Consider the following 18,229-nt stretch of genomic DNA (forward strand, 5'->3'; position numbering starts at 1 on the left):
GAATGCGAGCTGACAGTCCGAGATGACCAAAGGAAGAAGTCTCAATCCAGAATAAAAGAAAAAAAAAGAAAAAAGAAAAAAGAGAAGTGAATCCAAAATGCATAAGCCGATGAAAGACATAAACTGCTCAAGGCATGACTGAATACACGAGCACCGCATGTCCAGTCTTGATCCAAAGAAGCTGTAGAAGAATGAATCAGCACCTGCAGTTAGCAAGCAGCAAGGTTCAAATCAAAAGTCTGCATGAAGAACCATTCAAGCCTCAAGATCAAGCTTCAGAAGACTTATAGATAGGAATCTTGTAACTCATAGCTGACAGGCTTAGTTAGTCTTTTTTATTTTTTTTATTTTGATGTAATAACAGGACCGCGGACTGGAACCTCGACGGAACGGTATCTCACTCGACTCTGTCATCCTCTCCACACACTCCATTACTCCATTCACCTCTGAACTACACGTGACCTGATTCCTTTAAAGCCAACGATATGTAGGCAACTCAAATACCAGGGCTCGGTCACAATCTTTTATCCGTCTTTGTTTCGTTTTGAATAAGCGTCGGGTCATAAATCAATTACGTTGCTTATTGTTCTTTGCTCCAAAAACTCTTCGTGTTTCCAAGCAAAGAGGGGCAGTTGTAAGCATGTAATTTTTGACCCGCGTATCTTTTAAAAGTAATATTTCAAAAATATTTGTTTATTTTTATTTTTAATAGGATTTCAGTGAACTTTTAGTTTTAATTTTAAAACATATGTTTGAAAATACAAAAGTAGTTTTATTTTTTCTATTTAATACATGTATTAGGTATTTTTAGAAAGATATCACTTTTAACCCATTTTTATTTTAGTATAATTCTTGAAAATACCAAAAAATAGTTTCATGTCATAATATAGATATTTTAATTAATTAGGATTGATTTTACATTTTTATGGTATGATATTTTAGGAAAAGAAATTAATATTTTAGCTTTGTAGAATTAAAGGGCCACTTTTAAAGGCAAATTTGGCCCAAACCTGAGCCCAAATTCTGGCAATCCACTCCTCCCTCAAGCCCATACCCACTCCCCATTTGATATTAGACCTAACCTAATTCCTCTACACAAAAAAAGAGGCCGAACCACAACAGAGACAGACGAACCCTAGCAACTTAGGATTAAGAACGCCGTCGCCTTCTTCCTTATATACCAAATTACCCCGGCTTTCCTCCATTAACGCCGCAGCAGCTCCACCACTAGTGTTATGCCATCGTCTTTTAGTTAGCAATAAAGTCACCGAACTCCATAAGCCAAAACTAAGCTCCTCTGGTTCAGCAGCCACAAATTAAAATACAATAGCCAAAATCATCCCCGTTTGCCATTCAGGTCATTTGAGTTTTTGAGTCAGTTATTAAAAGCTCCGTCAATTCTTCTTTCGGAATACCAGATTTCGTTTTTGCCAAGTTGTATCGGAGTTGGGGTGTAGAAGACATTTGAATTCGCTGCACGCGGTTCCGTCTGTGGTCTCCTACCCCGGTTGCTTCTCATAAGTCATACCACCACTCTTATAATTGGAAAAGCTTTCACCCTTTGAGTCGGCGAGTCGATACCTTTTGAGCTCTCCGTTTAAGGTCCCTATTTTAGCCAAGGTTCAAGAGAACGTTGATTTATTGAGGAAAGGACTCACAAAATGGTGAAACATCCGATGACTGCTACGCTCGCAGCTCATTCCGCCAGAACAGATTTTAGCTTCTTCTTTTGATTTTTGATTTCGAAACCATGAAATCCGACGGAGTTTAATTGAAGTCGGGTTTGGATTTTGAGTTTTCCGGTGCCGATTCGAGGTTCCGATTCACAATTTCGGCATTTCAGTCCAACGATTGTTGCTTTGTTATTCCGATTGAGTAGTAAATTTTCAGCTTTATTCATCAATATAAAGGTACGTTCCGAGCTCATGTATAACTGTTGACTGATTTCATGAATAAATATAGACTTAATGGTGTCAATTGTCGAATGGATTTGTTGAGTAAGCATCTTGCCGTTTTGTAGTGTTTGCTTTGCAATACTTTAGGTGTCACTCGTGTGTTGAAAAACTGTATATATAGTTTATACCCGTGACATTTGCCTTAGCTATGTTAAGTAATTTTGTTCGTTCTGCATTAATTTTCATCTGCTCTTATAAGATAGATGTGTTAGAGTCTATTGGGTAATTACTAAAATATGGATGATGAAGTTTATGATAGTGGGTTCTTATATTTGGAAAGTTCTTATAGATATCCACGCAGAGTGTATTTTGTTTATGCATTAATTTTGTTCTCTTGTCAAGTTTAAAGTGAAAGTTTATTAAGATTTTAGTGGTGCTGAATGCACAATTGTTGAAAGGTCGCAGGTATTTGAATTTGTTAATGAATCAGCAGTTAAACATGCACATTTATCCACAACAACTTCCATAATCCATGACCTTACAACGATCTCAAATAGTCGAATAAATAATTCATGAACGTCGAACATCGTAGTTTGCTTTAAGCGCGATTAATAATGAATCATCGTGGTCATGGGTACGGTTCCCGTGGCATGGTCACAATACGTAAATCTCAATTCGGGTGTGCATTTCATGTGGCCCGATCATAACTTTAAACAATAATAAAAATAAGCATGTCGTAAATCGCGGGTGCATTTCATGTGGCGCGGTTTGCGGTGTGTGCCAAAATGACAAGTGTACGACATCGTGACTTGTTTCAGAAATAATTTCATAAATAATTAAAAGCGGTTAAAAAGTAAAAATGCGCAATAGATTTTAAAACATGTAATAAATCAGATAATTAGGCCAATTATTAATAGTTGAGCGACCGTGCTAAAACCACGGAACTCGGGAGTGCCTCACACCTTCTTCCGGGTTAACAGAATTCTTTACCCGGTCTTCTGTGTTCGCAGACCATAAATAAGAGTCAATTTCCTCGATTTGGGATTTAAAATAAACCGGTGACTTGGGACACCATAAATTATTCCAAGTGGCGACTCTGAAATAAATAAATAATCCCATTTCGATTCATGTCACTTAAATTAGAAAAACATCCCATATTCCCCGTTCGGAAAAAAAGAGGTGTGACAGTACTTGTATCGTGAAAGTAAGAATGATTGTGATTCTTGAATATTTGTACACGATGCATGCAGATGAAACCATCTCTCTCCTTATTAAAGCGAAACAAAAAATCGTCAACATCCAATAGCTCCTCCGGAATCGGGCTTAATGATGGAGGTTGTCCAATGGGAACAGTTCCTATTAGAAGAACTACGAAAGAAGATCTCATTAGAGAGAGGAGATTTAATACTAGTTATGTTGGTGGCGTCTTTCACGTAAGCTGCTCCTTTATAAACTGCTTTTGTTTATCCTAATTCACTAAGATGGAAATTGAAACAATTATATGCAATAGCAACAAATTAAACATAATCCAAGTGGGAACTCCACTATTGTTTATCATCTTTTTGGAGCTCTTATGGCATTGAAACTCATGATTTCCATCTTATTTATTAATTTATTTTAAGATTTCGGATTTATGGGTATATGTGGACGTTAATCTCAATGCGGCTTGCATATATTTTTGTTTTTATACCTCGTTAAGAACTTGCAACTTTTTTTCAAAAAAGGGATATTTTTATTATCAACCAATGTGAGCATATCGTGTTACTTATTCTGATTTGAACATTTAGTTTGCTCTAGAACAAACAATAAATGATCCAAATCTCAAGATTTCGGGAGCTGGAACGATAAGTAGTATTTATAATCCAAAGGTTCTTTCGAACCAGTGGAGTGCATCCATCGTGAAGGTACAAAATGGCCGTGACCAAATACAAGCTGGGTGGCGTGTAAGTATTACTTTTAATTAATTTTGCTAAGTGAAATTCAATCCCCCTTTCTTGCTTAGCTTTAATTCTACACAATAGAATATCAAAAGTTGATAATGAATGTTATGTTGATCTAGGTGGATCCAATCCTATATGGCGATACTCGTACTCGATTTTTCTCATTGTTTAAAGTAAGTCTTATTTTTTATTATTATTATTCATTCAAATATTAGTGAGCCATGCTTTAGCAAAATATCCTTAATTACTCAAGGTTAGTTAAATTTGTTACATCATGACATAGGCAGGCACAACTCAATGCTTCAACACACGTTGCCCTGGATTCGTAATTGTGAATACGCAATTACCTTTGGACATGGTATTTTTGACTTCCACACCTGGCCGCATATTCGATCAGACGTTCTTCATTCAAAGGGTTAGATTAATACAATATTGAAATTTCATCCCATTCAAAAAGTAACTAAGAGCATATATAATCATTTTCTTATATGCAGGATCTGAAAAATGGAAGATGGTGGCTCCGTTATAGTCATGATTTCACACAAATTGGTTTTTGGCCTTCAGAGCTTTTTACGGGACTAAAGGATTTTGCATCACATGCAGCATGGGGTGGAGAGGCATTTAGTTCAGTCCCTACTTTCCCTCCAATAGGTTCTGGTCGTTTCCCTAAATTTGTAGACACCGATAAAGATGCATTTTGTAGCAAAATTTCAATTCTTGATTCTGTTGGCAACACTCGGGATCCCGCGGTATCAAGTTTTGAAGATGCCCACGCCCTATACCGGGTTGCTAATAAACCAATTACCAATAAGGATATTGAGCATGCGGTCTTTTATGGGGGTCCTGGTTCTAACAAATAAATTACATGTATATTTAGCCTAGTATTAGGAAATGATTTCCACTTAAAGCTACCCTTATTTGCATCAATGTCTCAGTTATAAATAAATGAAAAAAAGTAAGCTTTGGTCGTACTTGTACTGGTGTTTGTTTATTCCCTATAATATTATGTCATTTGATCTCATACTCCAACTCGTTTATGTAAGAATACTCAAAATATATAAACACATAGCAGTTGGTTACATTGCCACCCTATCTTAAGTTTAGATATTACCCGCGAAAGAATTCAGTTCAGAGCAAAAGGAATTCACATATAAGATCATACCATATCAAACTATATGAGAAAAAGAACTATAAGTACAATTCCAATCTCCAATAAGGGAATTACATCTATCAGAATAAGAAAATTTTAAAAATATCTTCAATAGATAAATTATACCCCATAAGTGTAGAATTAAATAAACTACAAGTTCTCAAAAATCAAAATCATAAATATCATATTTTTAAGCAATGCTTACGAATATTTGTCATAATCTAATACTAAAGAGATTTAAATTATATTTAATAACCATAGAATAACACAAATTTTTATGATATAACAAAAAAAGATGAAAAAAATTGATCTCAATCTAAAATTCCCATTAAGACCCAAATTTTTCGGATATGAAGAAGAAAACTCATAAATTTGAGATTAAGAGGAATGCTTATTTTATAGAATTTTATAATTTTGGAGTCTTTTTTTGAGTGCTCTTGTTAGAGACCGCATATAAATAATAGAATAAAGAAAAAAAATAATGAAACGAAAAATAGAAAATTGGGAGGTAGCCGAAAAGAAAAATGACTAGGACAAAAAGAAAATAAAAAGCACACGAAAAGTGAAAGTGGGATAAGGTTCAAGATAATTTCCAACTTGAATTTTACACATGAGAAAAGCTTTCAAAAAGATTTACCAGTCATGGGACCTTTGTCTAATTTACCGCTGTGGTTGGTAGGATCAGATATTTAACTTAATTTAAGAAAGTTTCAACATAGGTATATAAATTTTTTATCATCTTAGCAGGTGCCATGCCATCTCATTGTAAAGGGGTGGATCCGCCCCCGGCTATACGCATAATAGTCCGCCGCAATTACCCCCGTTTTTTTGTAGTGTTCCTCGGTGTTTGCCATGAAGCAGTATGGTCAGGAATTACTTTTGAAAGATAAGTTATGGCATATGTAATATTAATACTGTCACACTGACAACTCGCCATCAAGGCAAGGGTCCAATACCAACCCTGTTCTTAACTCTGCTATCGTTTATATATATATATATATATATATATATATATATATATATATATATATATGTATGTATGTGTGTGTATTGGCTGATCTTAGAATTTTTAGAATATTAGTGCACTACTAAAGAAAGGAGAAAGAAAAAGTAATAAGTGGGAATCGATCATACTCCTTTGGCAAAATAAACTAATATTCAACCAAGTGCATCATTCAACATTTATGAAATATGGGTGCCAATAAATAATATTAGATCAATTTTAAAAAATAAATACATAAAATACATAATTTGGTGGAAAAACTATGAGTTTATGTGCCCCATAAAATATAGAGAATTAGTAAAGGTCACATAGATCTATAAGGAGAAAAGAAAAAAAGCCAAATTGATACGATTGCCGCTTTATTGATTGGTGGATGAGTAGGCTATAATATTTGATATAACAAGAAAAACTAGACTAAGAAGGGTGCATGATTCTGAATGAGAATCTCAAATCATAATGCTGATGTGATTTTTGTTTTTCTTTTCTTGAATTATTTTGTAAACGTATCTAACTTGCCATCTTTGCTGAATGAGAAGGTTACGTTTGAGATCTCTAATCTTTTATTAAATGATAATAGCATTAACTACTCCAAAATATCCAGATAATATATTAACATAAGTTACTCATAAGAATAAGATTTTAACTCCTCTAAAGGAGGAATAATAATTAAGAACCCAAACATCTAAAATATATATTATGAAAGATCTAATTTTACCAAAATATAAGAATTAAAAAAATTCAAGATTTGTTAATTAATGGATAGAATGGTAAGAAGGATTAATCTGATAGACTGAAAGGAAATTAACGTGAAAAATAAAATTAAATAATGAATATTTTGGTATCATTCTGATTCTTTGGCACGAAGTAACAAGAACACAACAATTTAGCAGAACTAAGATGACCTCGCTACAATCATTTTTTATTATGAATTCAATCTTAAAGTATCATTCAATTTCTCCAATCTCCATTAATTTTGTATACTGATAGTGATTAAAAGTTATACAGAAAATAAATACTACGAAATTAGAAGATGAATAAGCGTGATTTAGTATTACTAGGTGATGAATCTCCATTGATTTATTGCTTGCACTCACAAAGATTAATAGTATCTGAAAATAAAAGGAGTACCAAAATAAACAATAAAAGACAAGCTAAATATTCCATTCATTCCCATCCAACTTTTTTTTCTTGATTTAATTTGTTGTCCTTTTATTCGTTATGATTTTCTTCCCTATATCTTTGCAGTTGCAGAATATTTTTATATGGTAGTATCAGAATCATGATCTTTTAAGTTAATAAAAAATTGATATTTAGCCCAAATGGGGTAAAATAAACTTAATCAGCATCAAGTGTAAACTCATGCATTTGAAAGTTATTTATTTAGTACTATATAATTTTATTATAAAGCTTGAACCACCAGAGACATGCGTTATATATAGCCTATTCACATAAAGGTTTGCCTCTTCGAGCTAATTGTGCCATAAATAGGTGATTTTTATTTGCATAACGTGTAGGTTTGCCTCTTCGAGCTAATTGTGCCATAAATATGTAGTAAGAATTTAAGGAGAAGATCTCATATCTGTTAATTTAAGGACAGAATGATTGTACGAATCAATCTAATAAAAGTAAATCAATGCAAACAATAGAATTACGAGATTATGAAATGTCCCGCAATTCCTATATAAAGTATGTTATTCTTGTAGAATCATTCAGTATTCCATCCCATAAAAAGAAATCAGGTACTTGGTCTCTTATTTCTTAAATTCCATCCTTGAAAGGATGGATTATATGTCATGTGCTAGTTATTTGCACAATAATCATAGTTTTCCATTTCTCTTATTAGCCTTTATGTTTAATTTGATGATTTTATTTGTATCTAATATAATATATTTTAAATTTATTATAGAATGAAGACCACAAGAATACATCTAAGCGTTATACAACTTTTGATTGCAATTTTGGTTTATCTCAACCATGATGAAGTTGAGGGCTTATCAAAGAAGGACCATGAAGCATTGGAGAGGCAACTAAAACTTTTAAATAAGCCAGCAGTAAAAACTATTAAGGTAGATTTTTATTTTTTGTTTTGGACTGTTTGGGAAGTACTTGGTCTATCTGTGTTGTTTTCAATTATCTTCTTTTCATAGAACCGAAAATAATATCACACATAAATAATCTATATACTTAAAACCAATAACAAGTTATATTATTTTGTAGACCGAATATGAAGATATTTATGACTGTGTGGATTTCTATCAACAACCTGCATTTGATCATCCTTTACTGAAGAATCATACTTATCATCCTCAGGTATGTCTATTTGGTATATAGATCCTTATTCAGCACTACTGTAGTACTTGTATTGTGAAAGTAAGAATGATTGTGATTCTTGAATTTTTGTACACGATGCATGCAGATGAAACCATCTCTCTCCCTATTAAAGCGAAACAAAAAATCGTCAACATCCAATAGCTCCTCCGGAATCGGGCTTAATGATGGAGGTTGTCCAATGGGAACAGTTCCTATTAGAAGAACTACGAAAGAAGATCTCATTAGAGAGAGGAGATTTAATACTAGTTATGTTGGTGGCGTCTTTCACGTAAGCTGCTCCTTTATAAACTGCTTTTGTTTATCCTAATTCACTAAGATGGAAATTGAAACAATTATATGCAATAGCAACAAATTAAACATAATCCAAGTGGGAACTCCACTATTGTTTATCATCTTTTTGGAGCTCTTATGGCATTGAAACTCATGATTTCCATCTTATTTATTAATTGATTTTAAGATTTCGGATTTATGGGTATATGTGGACGTTAATCTCAATGCGGCTTGCATATATTTTTGTTTTTATACCTCGTTAAGAACTTGCAACTTTTTTTCAAAAAAGGGATATTTTTATTATCAACCAATGTGAGCATATCGTGTTACTTATTCTGATTTGAACATTTAGTTTGCTCTAGAACAAACAATAAATGATCCAAATCTCAAGATTTCGGGAGCTGGAACGATAAGTAGTATTTATAATCCAAAGGTTCTTTCGAACCAGTGGAGTGCATCCATCGTGAAGGTACAAAATGGCCGTGACCAAATACAAGCTGGGTGGCGTGTAAGTATTACTTTTAATTAATTTTGCTAAGTGAAATTCAATCCCCCTTTCTTGCTTAGCTTTAATTCTACACAATAGAATATCAAAAGTTGATAATGAATGTTATGTTGATCTAGGTGGATCCAATCCTATATGGCGATACTCGTACTCGATTTTTCTCATTGTTTAAAGTAAGTCTTATTTTTTTTATTATTATTATTATTCATTCAAATATTAGTGAGCCATGCTTTAGGAAAATATCCTTAATTACTCAAGGTTAGTTAAATTTGTTACATCATGACATAGGCAGGCACAACTCAATGCTTCAACACACGTTGCCCTGGATTCGTAATTGTAAATACGCAAATACCTTTGGACATGGTATTTCTGACTTCCACACCTGGACGCATATTCGAACAGACGTTCTTCATTCAAAGGGTTAGATTAATACCATATTAAAATTTCATCTCATTCGAAAAGTAATAGAGCATATATAATCATTTTCTTATACGCAGGATCTGAAAAATGGAAGATGGTGGCTCCGTTATAGTCATGATTTCACACAAATTGGTTTTTGGCCTTCAGAGCTTTTTACGGGATTAAAGGATTTTGCATCACAGGCAGCATGGGGTGGAGAGGCATTTAGTTCAGTCCCTACTTTTCCTCCAATGGGTTCTGGTCGTTTCCCTAAATTTGTAGACACCGATAAAGATGCATTTTGTAGCAAAATTTCAATTCTTGATTCTGTTGGCAACACTCGGGATCCCGCGGTATCAAGTTTTGAAGATGCCCACGCCCTATACCGGGTTGCGAATAAACCAATTACCAATAAGGAATTTGGGCATGCGGTCTTTTATGGGGGTCCTGGTTCTAACAAATAAATTACATGTATGTTTAGCCTAGTATTAGGAAATGATTTCCACTTAAAGCTACCCTTATTTGCATCAATGTCTCAGTTATAAATAAATGAAAAAAAGTAAGCTTTGGTCGTACTTGTACTGGTGTTTGTTTATTCCCTATAATATTATGTCATTTGATCTCATACTCCAACTCGTTTATGTAAGAATACTCAAAATATATAAACACATAGCAGTTGGTTACATTGCCACCCTATCTTAAGTTTAGATATTACCCGCGAAAGAATTCAGTTCAGAGCAAAAGGAATTCACATATAAGATCATACCATATCAAACTATATGAGAAAAGGAACTATAAGTACAATTCCAATCTCCAATAAGGGAATTACATCAATCAGAATAAGAAAATTTTAAAAATATCTTCAATAGATAAATTATACCCCATAAGTGTAGAATTAAATAAACTACAAGTTCTCAAAAATCAAAATCATAAATATCATATTTTTAAGCAATGCTTACGAATATTTGTCATAATCTAATACTAAAGAGATTTAAATTATATTTAATAACCATAGAATAACACAAATTTTTATGATATAACAAAAAAAGATGAAAAAAATTGATCTCAATCTAAAATTCCCATTAAGACCCAAATTTTTCGGATATGAAGAAGAAAACTCATAAATTTGAGATTAAGAGGAATGCTTATTTTATAGAATTTTATAATTTTGGAGTCTTTTTTTGAGTGCTCTTGTTAGAGACCGCATATAAATAATAGAATAAAGAAAAAAAATAATGAAACGAAAAATAGAAAATTGGGAGGTAGCCGAAAAGAAAAATGACCAGGACAAAAAGAAAATAAAAAGCACACGAAAAGTGAAAGTGGGATAAGGTTCAAGATAATTTCCAACTTGAATTTTACACATGAGAAAAGCTTTCAAAAAGATTTACCAGTCATGGGACCTTTGTCTAATTTACCGCTGTGGGTGGTAGGATCAGATATTTAACTTAATTTAAGAAAGTTTCAACATAGGTATATAAATTTTTTATCATCTTAGCAGGTGCCATGCCATCTCATTGTAAAGGGGTGGATCCGCCCCCGGCTATACGCATAATAGTCCGCCGCAATTACCCCCGTTTTTTTGTAGTGTTCCTCGGTGTTTGCCATGAAGCAGTATGGTCAGGAATTACTTTTGAAAGATAAGTTATGGCATATGTAATATTAATACTGTCACACTGACAACTCGCCATCAAGGCAAGGGTCCAATACCAACCCTGTTCTTAACTCTGCTATCGTTATATATATATATATATATATATATATATATATATATATATATATATATATATATATATATATATGTATGTATGTGTGTGTATTGGCTGATCTTAGAATTTTTAGAATATTAGTGCACTACTAAAGAAAGGAGAAAGAAAAAGTAATAAGTGGGAATCGATCATACTCCTTTGGCAAAATAAACTAATATTCAACCAAGTGCATCATTCAACATTTATGAAATATGGGTGCCAATAAATAATATTAGATCAATTTTAAAAAATAAATACATAAAATACATAATTTGGTGGAAAAACTATGAGTTTATGTGCCCCATAAAATATAGAGAATTAGTAAAGGTCACATAGATCTATAAGGAGAAAAGAAAAAAAGCCAAATTGATACGATTGCCGCTTTATTGATTGGTGGATGAGTAGGCTATAATATTTGATATAACAAGAAAAACTAGACTAAGAAGGGTGCATGATTCTGAATGAGAATCTCAAATCATAATGCTGATGTGATTTTTGTTTTTCTTTTCTTGAATTATTTTGTAAACGTATCTAACTTGCCATCTTTGCTGAATTAGAAGGTTACGTTTGAGATCTCTAATCTTTTATTAAATGATAATAGCATTAACTACTCCAAAATATCCAGATAATATATTAACATAAGTTACTCATAAGAATAAGATTTTAACTCCTCTAAAGGAGGAATAATAATTAAGAACCCAAACATCTAAAATATATATTATGAAAGATCTAATTTTACCAAAATATAAGAATTAAAAAAATTCAAGATTTGTTAATTAATGGATAGAATGGTAAGAAGGATTAATCTAATAGACTGAAAGGAAATTAACGTGAAAAATAAAATTAAATAATGAATATTTTGGTATCATTCTGATTCTTTGGCACGAAGTAACAAGAACACAACAATTTAGCAGAACTAAGATGACCTCGCTACAATCATTTTTTATTATGAATTCAATCTTAAAGTATCATTCAATTTCTCCAATCTCCATTAATTTTGTATACTGATAGTGATTAAAAGTTATATAGAAAATAAATACTAAGAAATTAGAAGATGAATAAGCGTGATTTAGTATTACTAGGTGATGAATCTCCATTGATTTATTGCTTGCACTCACAAAGATTAATAGTATCTGAAAATAAAAGGAGTACCAAAATAAACAATAAAAGACAAGCTAAATATTCCATTCATTCCCATCCAACTTTTTTTTCTTGATTTAATTTGTTGTCCTTTTATTCGTTATGATTTTCTTCCCTATATCTTTGCAGTTGCAGAATATTTTTATATGGTAGTATCAGAATCATGATCTTTTAAGTTAATAAAAAATTGATATTTAGCCCAAATGGGGTAAAATAAACTTAATCAGCATCAAGTGTAAACTCATGCATTTGAAAGTTATTTATTTAGTACTATATAATTTTATTATAAAGCTTGAACCACCAGAGACATGCGTTATATATATATAGCCTATTCACATAAAGGTTTGCCTCTTCGAGCTAATTGTGCCATAAATAGGTGATTTTTATTTGCATAACGTGTACGTTTGCCTCTTCGAGCTAATTGTGCCATAAATATGTAGTAAGAATTTAAGGAGAAGATCTCATATCTGTTAATTTAAGGACAGAATGATTGTACGAATCAATCTAATAAAAGTAAATCAATGCAAACAATAGAATTACGAGATTATGAAATGTCCCGCAATTCCTATATAAAGTATGTTATTCTTGTAGAATCATTCAGTATTCCATCCCATAAAAAGAAATCAGGTACTTGGTCTCTTATTTCTTAAATTCCATCCTTGAAAGGATGGATTATATGTCATGTGCTAGTTATTTGCACAATAATCATAGTTTTCCATTTCTCTTATTAGCCTTTATGTTTAATTTGATGATTTTATTTGTATCTAATATAATATATTTTAAATTTATTATAGAATGAAGACCACAAGAATACATCTAAGCGTTATACAACTTTTGATTGCAATTTTGGTTTATCTCAACCATGATGAAGTTGAGGGCTTATCAAAGAAGGACCATGAAGCATTGGAGAGGCAACTAAAATTTTTAAATAAGCCAGCAGTAAAAACTATTAAGGTAGATTTTTATTTTTTGTTTTGGTCTGTTTGGGAAGTAATTGGTCTATCTGTGTTGTTTTCAATTATCTTCTTTTCATAGAACCGAAAATAATATCACACATAAATAATCTATATACTTAAAACCAATAACAAGTTATATTATTTTGTAGACCGAATATGAAGATATTTATGACTGTGTGGATTTCTATCAACAACCTGCATTTGATCATCCTTTACTGAAGAATCATACTTATCATCCTCAGGTATGTCTATTTGGTATATAGATCCTTATTCAGCACTACTGTAGTACTTGTATTGTGAAAGTAAGAATGATTGTGATTCTTGAATTTTTGTACACGATGCATGCAGATGAAACCATCTCTCTCCCTATTAAAGCGAAACAAAAAATCGTCAACATCCAATAGCTCCTCCGGAATCGGGCTTAATGATGGAGGTTGTCCAATGGGAACAGTTCCTATTAGAAGAACTACGAAAGAAGATCTCATTAGAGAGAGGAGATTTAATACTAGTTATGTTGGTGGCGTCTTTCACGTAAGCTGCTCCTTTATAAACTGCTTTTGTTTATCCTAATTCACTAAGATGGAAATTGAAACAATTATATGCAATAGCAACAAATTAAACATAATCCAAGTGGGAACTCCACTATTGTTTATCATCTTTTTGGAGCTCTTATGGCATTGAAACTCATGATTTCCATCTTATTTATTAATTTATTTTAAGATTTCGGATTTATGGGTATATGTGGACGTTAATCTCAATGCGGCTTGCATATATTTTTGTTTTTATACCTCGTTAAGAACTTGCAACTTTTTTTCAAAAAAGGGTATTTTTATTATCAACCAATGTGAGCATATCGTGTTACTTATTCTGATTTGAACATTTAGTTTGCTCTAGAACAAACAATAAATGATCCAAATCTCAAGATTTCGGGAGCTGGAACGATAAGTAGTATTTATAATCCAAAGGTTCTTTCGAACCAGTGGAGTGCATCCATCGTGAAGGTACAAAATGGCCGTGACCAAATACAAGCTGGGTGGCGTGTAAGTATTACTTTTAATTAATTTTGCTAAGTGAAATTCAATCCCCCTTTCTTGCTTAGCTTTAATTCTACACAATAGAATATCAAAAGTTGATAATGAATGTTATGTTGATCTAGGTGGATCCAATCCTATATGGCGATACTCGTACTCGATTTTTCTCATTGTTTAAAGTAAGTCTTATTTTTTTTTTTAATTATTATTATTCATTCAAATATTAGTGAGCCATGCTTTAGCAAAATATCCTTAATTACTCAAGGTTAGTTAAATTTGTTACATCATGACATAGGCAGGCACAACTCAATGCTTCAACACACGTTGCCCTGGATTCGTAATTGTGAATACGCAAATACCTTTGGACATGGTACTTCTGACTTCCACACCTGGACGCATATTCGATCAGACGTTCTTCATTCAAAGGGTTAGATTATTACCATATTAAAATTTCATCTCATTCGAAAAGTAACTAAGAGCATATATAATCATTTTCTTATACGCAGGATCTGAAAAATGGAAGATGGTGGCTCCGTTATAGTCATGATTTCACACAAATTGGTTTTTGGCCTTCAGAGCTTTTTACGGGATTAAAGGGTTTTGCATCACAGGCGGCATGGGGTGGAGAGGCATTTAGTTCAGTCCCTACTTTCCCTCCAATGGGTTCTGGTCGTTTCCCTAAATTTGTAGACACCGATAAAGATGCATTTTGTAGCAAAATTTCAATTCTTGATTCTGTTGGCAACACTCGGGATCCCGCGGTATCAAGTTTTGAAGATGCCCACACCCTATACCGGGTTGCTAATAAACCAATTACCAATAAGGAAATTGGGCATGCGGTCTTTTATGGGGGTCCTGGTTCTAACAAATAAATGACATGTATGTTTAGCCTAGTATTAGGAAATGATTTCCACTTAAAGCTACCCTTATTTGCATCAACGTCTCAGTTATAAATAAATGAAAAAAAATAAGCTTTGGTCGTACTTGTACGGGTGTTTGTTTATTCCCTATACTATATATCATTTGATCTCATACTCCAACTCGTTTATGTAAGAATACTCAAAATATATATACACATAGCAGTTGGTTACATTGCCACCCTATCTTAAGTTTAGATATTACCCGCGAAAGAATTCAGTTCAGAGCAAAAGGAATTCACATATAAGATCATACCATATCAAACTGTATGAGAAAAGGATCTCTAAGTACCTTTCCAATCTCCAAAGACAAATCCTAAAATAAAATAAAATTGGGGTAGCAGTATTCCACACGTGAGATTTCAGCAAGAAATCAGAAGTAGAAATATATGAAAATATAAATTTGTTCCTACTACGTCATTTTAATCAGGTTTGTCTACAAACTGTAAGACTGGCAGGTATGCTTGGATTAGGACTGTCAAAAGTAGCTCAAACTTTGTAACCAGCCAAACATTCAACAAATGGGGCACTAAATATATATTTGGAATTTTAACCAGGTAAATTTTATAGGTCATATAACTATTATTTTGTTTTTCCCACAAAAATCACATAACTTTGTTTTGTAACAGAAAAAATTCAAGACTTTCATCATGCTATCACAAAAATCACGGTGCCAAGAACCCAACTTTTTGATGTACCGATAATCTCTTATTCCACATTTTAACCTACTTTTTGTTTTTAATCTAATAAAAATCGACACACATTTTAAACCAATTTTCTATTTTTATTCATTTGTGACAGGTAATTAATACATTATATCGCTTTACCAAATAATATTTGGTAAAATAAATGCATCTCATTGAATATTAGGCGAAGTGATCTTTATCTAGTATATTCCTGAAGTGAGAGGGAGATATATCACATATTCTTTTTCCTTATCTGTAGGTTCTTAAAAGGCGTTTCTGGGGCGAGCCCCGGGGTGAGGTGTACCAAAAACGCCCCGGGGTAATGGTGTGGGGCGAAAGTGTCAAGAGGCGTACGCCGGGCGTTCGGGGCGTACGTCCGGGCGTTCGGGGCGTACACTCGGGCGTTCGGGACGCGTTTTTTTAGTAAGGAGTAAGCCCTAGAGATTTTTTTCAAATTAAAACAAAATTTGTCGAATTAGTCCTTCATATAATACCCAAATTCTCAAAAGTCAGTTTGGTAATTACTCAAAAGGTTAAAAAAGGAACTCAAAAGTATTAAATTTAAAAGTAAAGACTTTTTTATTGATTTAAGCCCTAATTCATGATTTTTCCAAATTTGTATCTTGTCCGCTAGTCTGCTAATATCTCCCAAAAGCAACAAATATTTAATTTTTTTTATAAATACAAAGAGAACTACATTTTTCTTCATAGCAGCAAATTCAAAGTTCAAATTGCAGGTTAATCATTCTTTTTGTTCCTTCATATAGAAAACTTTATTCTTTTAGACTCAAGTTTCTTATGCTTGTAAGTAACGTATATATAATAGATTATTTTGATTAGTTTTTTTGTGGGGATAGAGCACACATATATATAGTTTTCTTCAATTTTTATGCAATTTTACCTGTTTATAAATATTAACTGTCATTATATTATTTTATAAAATATTAAAAATTAAATACCTATGGGACTTACGCCCCGCTGAGGCATATGTAAAATGCCCCGCCTTACGCCCACGCCTTTTAAAACACTGATGAAATTTTGAAAATAGTTTAGTCTTGCTTTATGCAGCAAGATATGCCAAGCAAATTGTTAATTTAGAAAACTATGTAATTAAATAAATTTGCATTCATTTCATTGCCTTAAATTAAAAAGTCACAAAATTCTATTCTTGGTAAAGGCATCTTAGAATAGTTAATATGACTAAACATGAGTTAAAATAGAGACCTACAGATGGGTTTTGATAGGGTAGGGTCGGATCCTTTTTTTTTTTAACTGAGTAGTTATTAAAAGATAAAAATAAACATGAGTTAAAATAGGAAATAAAAAAGTATCAGGGCATCGGAAGGTTGTGTTTTCGGCATTGTGACTTTTGTATTAGTATAGTAAAAGTCTTGTGATATTTTGTTATACAACAAAATTATGTGACTTTGGTTGAAAAAAAAAAACATAATATGTCAATTTCTATGAAATTTACTCTTTTTTATGGTAACCTTTTCAGAACTGTAACGAGCTGGCCGGTCGTTTTGAGTATTACAACCTCGTTCCCCTATTTACTACTCAATTTATGCTTTACACTTGTTATGTAACTCGCCGGGGTGATTGGTTCGGGTCCGGTGAGGTTTTGGAATGAATGAGGACACTTAGGTCCAAGGTTTAAAGCTTATGTTAAAATAGCGATCGGATATTGACTTATGTGTGTACGACCCCGAAATAGAGTTTCGGTGATTCCAATAGCTCCGTATGGTAATTTTGGACTTAGGAGCGTGTCCGAAAAATTATTTGGAAGTTCGTAGTTAAATTAGGCTTGAAATGACTAAATTAGAAATTTAAGTTTGGAACTTTGACCGGGGAGTTGACTTTTTGATATCGGAGTCGGAATCTAGCTCTGAAAATTTTTATAGCTTCCTTATGTCATTTATGACTTGTGTGAAAAATTTGAGGTCAATCGGAATTGAATTAATAGGTTTCAGCATCGTATGTAGAAGTTGAAATTCGTTACTTTTCGTTAAGCTTGAATTGGGGTGTGATTGGTAATTTTAGCGTTGTTTGATGTAATTTGAGGTTTCGACTAAGTTCGTATGATATTTTAGGACTTGTTGGTGTATTTGGTCGAGATCCCGAAGGCCTCGGGTGAGTTTCGGATGGTTAACGGATCGAAATTTGGACTTAAACAGCTGCTGGAATTTTCTGATGTTTGTGTCTGGTTTCCTTCTTCACGTTCGTGAGAGGGATCTCGTGTTCGCGAAGAGGAACTTGAG

At 32.8% G+C, this 18,229-nt stretch overlaps 3 protein-coding genes across 3 annotated transcripts; all 3 read left to right on the forward strand.

Moving 5' to 3' along the window:
• The first annotated feature begins 3,177 nt into the window (after positions 1-3,177).
• Positions 3,178-4,733, forward strand: LOC142177615 (protein neprosin-like). Its single transcript, XM_075246844.1, has 5 exons — positions 3,178-3,328; positions 3,683-3,838; positions 3,955-4,008; positions 4,119-4,250; positions 4,330-4,733. The coding sequence occupies exons 1-5, from the start codon at positions 3,239-3,241 to the stop codon at positions 4,693-4,695; spliced, it is 798 nt and encodes a 265-aa protein (XP_075102945.1). The 5' UTR covers positions 3,178-3,238; the 3' UTR covers positions 4,696-4,733.
• A 3,162-nt stretch (positions 4,734-7,895) lies between these two features.
• LOC142177564 (protein neprosin-like) lies at positions 7,896-10,072 on the forward strand. Its single transcript, XM_075246711.1, has 7 exons — positions 7,896-8,054; positions 8,206-8,298; positions 8,405-8,587; positions 8,942-9,097; positions 9,214-9,267; positions 9,383-9,514; positions 9,592-10,072. Exons 1-7 carry the CDS (start codon positions 7,896-7,898, stop codon positions 9,955-9,957), a joined length of 1,143 nt encoding a protein of 380 aa, XP_075102812.1. The 3' UTR covers positions 9,958-10,072.
• A 3,104-nt stretch (positions 10,073-13,176) lies between these two features.
• On the forward strand, positions 13,177-15,330 carry LOC142177556 (protein neprosin-like). The gene is made up of 7 exons (XM_075246674.1): positions 13,177-13,335; positions 13,487-13,579; positions 13,686-13,868; positions 14,222-14,377; positions 14,494-14,547; positions 14,664-14,795; positions 14,875-15,330. The coding sequence occupies exons 1-7, from the start codon at positions 13,177-13,179 to the stop codon at positions 15,238-15,240; spliced, it is 1,143 nt and encodes a 380-aa protein (XP_075102775.1). The 3' UTR covers positions 15,241-15,330.
• The last annotated feature ends 2,899 nt before the right edge of the window (positions 15,331-18,229 follow it).

This window comes from Nicotiana tabacum, chromosome 23 (genome assembly GCF_000715075.1).
Source record: "Nicotiana tabacum cultivar K326 chromosome 23, ASM71507v2, whole genome shotgun sequence".
In the NCBI taxonomy this organism is placed as follows: domain Eukaryota; kingdom Viridiplantae; phylum Streptophyta; class Magnoliopsida; order Solanales; family Solanaceae; genus Nicotiana; species Nicotiana tabacum.

Bases quoted from the DNA above. Each gene is read 5' to 3' on its own strand.
- LOC142177615 (XM_075246844.1), top strand. From the start codon at position 3,239: ATGGGAACAGTTCCTATTAGAAGAACTACGAAAGAAGATCTCATTAGA. The intron at 3,839-3,954 runs GTAAGTATTACT...ATGTTGATCTAG, and splicing joins AAATACAAGCTGGGTGGCGT to GTGGATCCAATCCTATATGG. The intron at 4,009-4,118 runs GTAAGTCTTATT...ATCATGACATAG, and splicing joins GATTTTTCTCATTGTTTAAA to GCAGGCACAACTCAATGCTT.
- LOC142177556 (XM_075246674.1), top strand. From the start codon at position 13,177: ATGAAGACCACAAGAATACATCTAAGCGTTATACAACTTTTGATTGCA. The intron at 13,580-13,685 runs GTATGTCTATTT...CGATGCATGCAG, and splicing joins ATCATACTTATCATCCTCAG to ATGAAACCATCTCTCTCCCT. The intron at 14,378-14,493 runs GTAAGTATTACT...ATGTTGATCTAG, and splicing joins AAATACAAGCTGGGTGGCGT to GTGGATCCAATCCTATATGG.
- LOC142177564 (XM_075246711.1), top strand. From the start codon at position 7,896: ATGAAGACCACAAGAATACATCTAAGCGTTATACAACTTTTGATTGCA. The intron at 9,098-9,213 runs GTAAGTATTACT...ATGTTGATCTAG, and splicing joins AAATACAAGCTGGGTGGCGT to GTGGATCCAATCCTATATGG. The intron at 9,515-9,591 runs GTTAGATTAATA...TCTTATACGCAG, and splicing joins AGACGTTCTTCATTCAAAGG to GATCTGAAAAATGGAAGATG.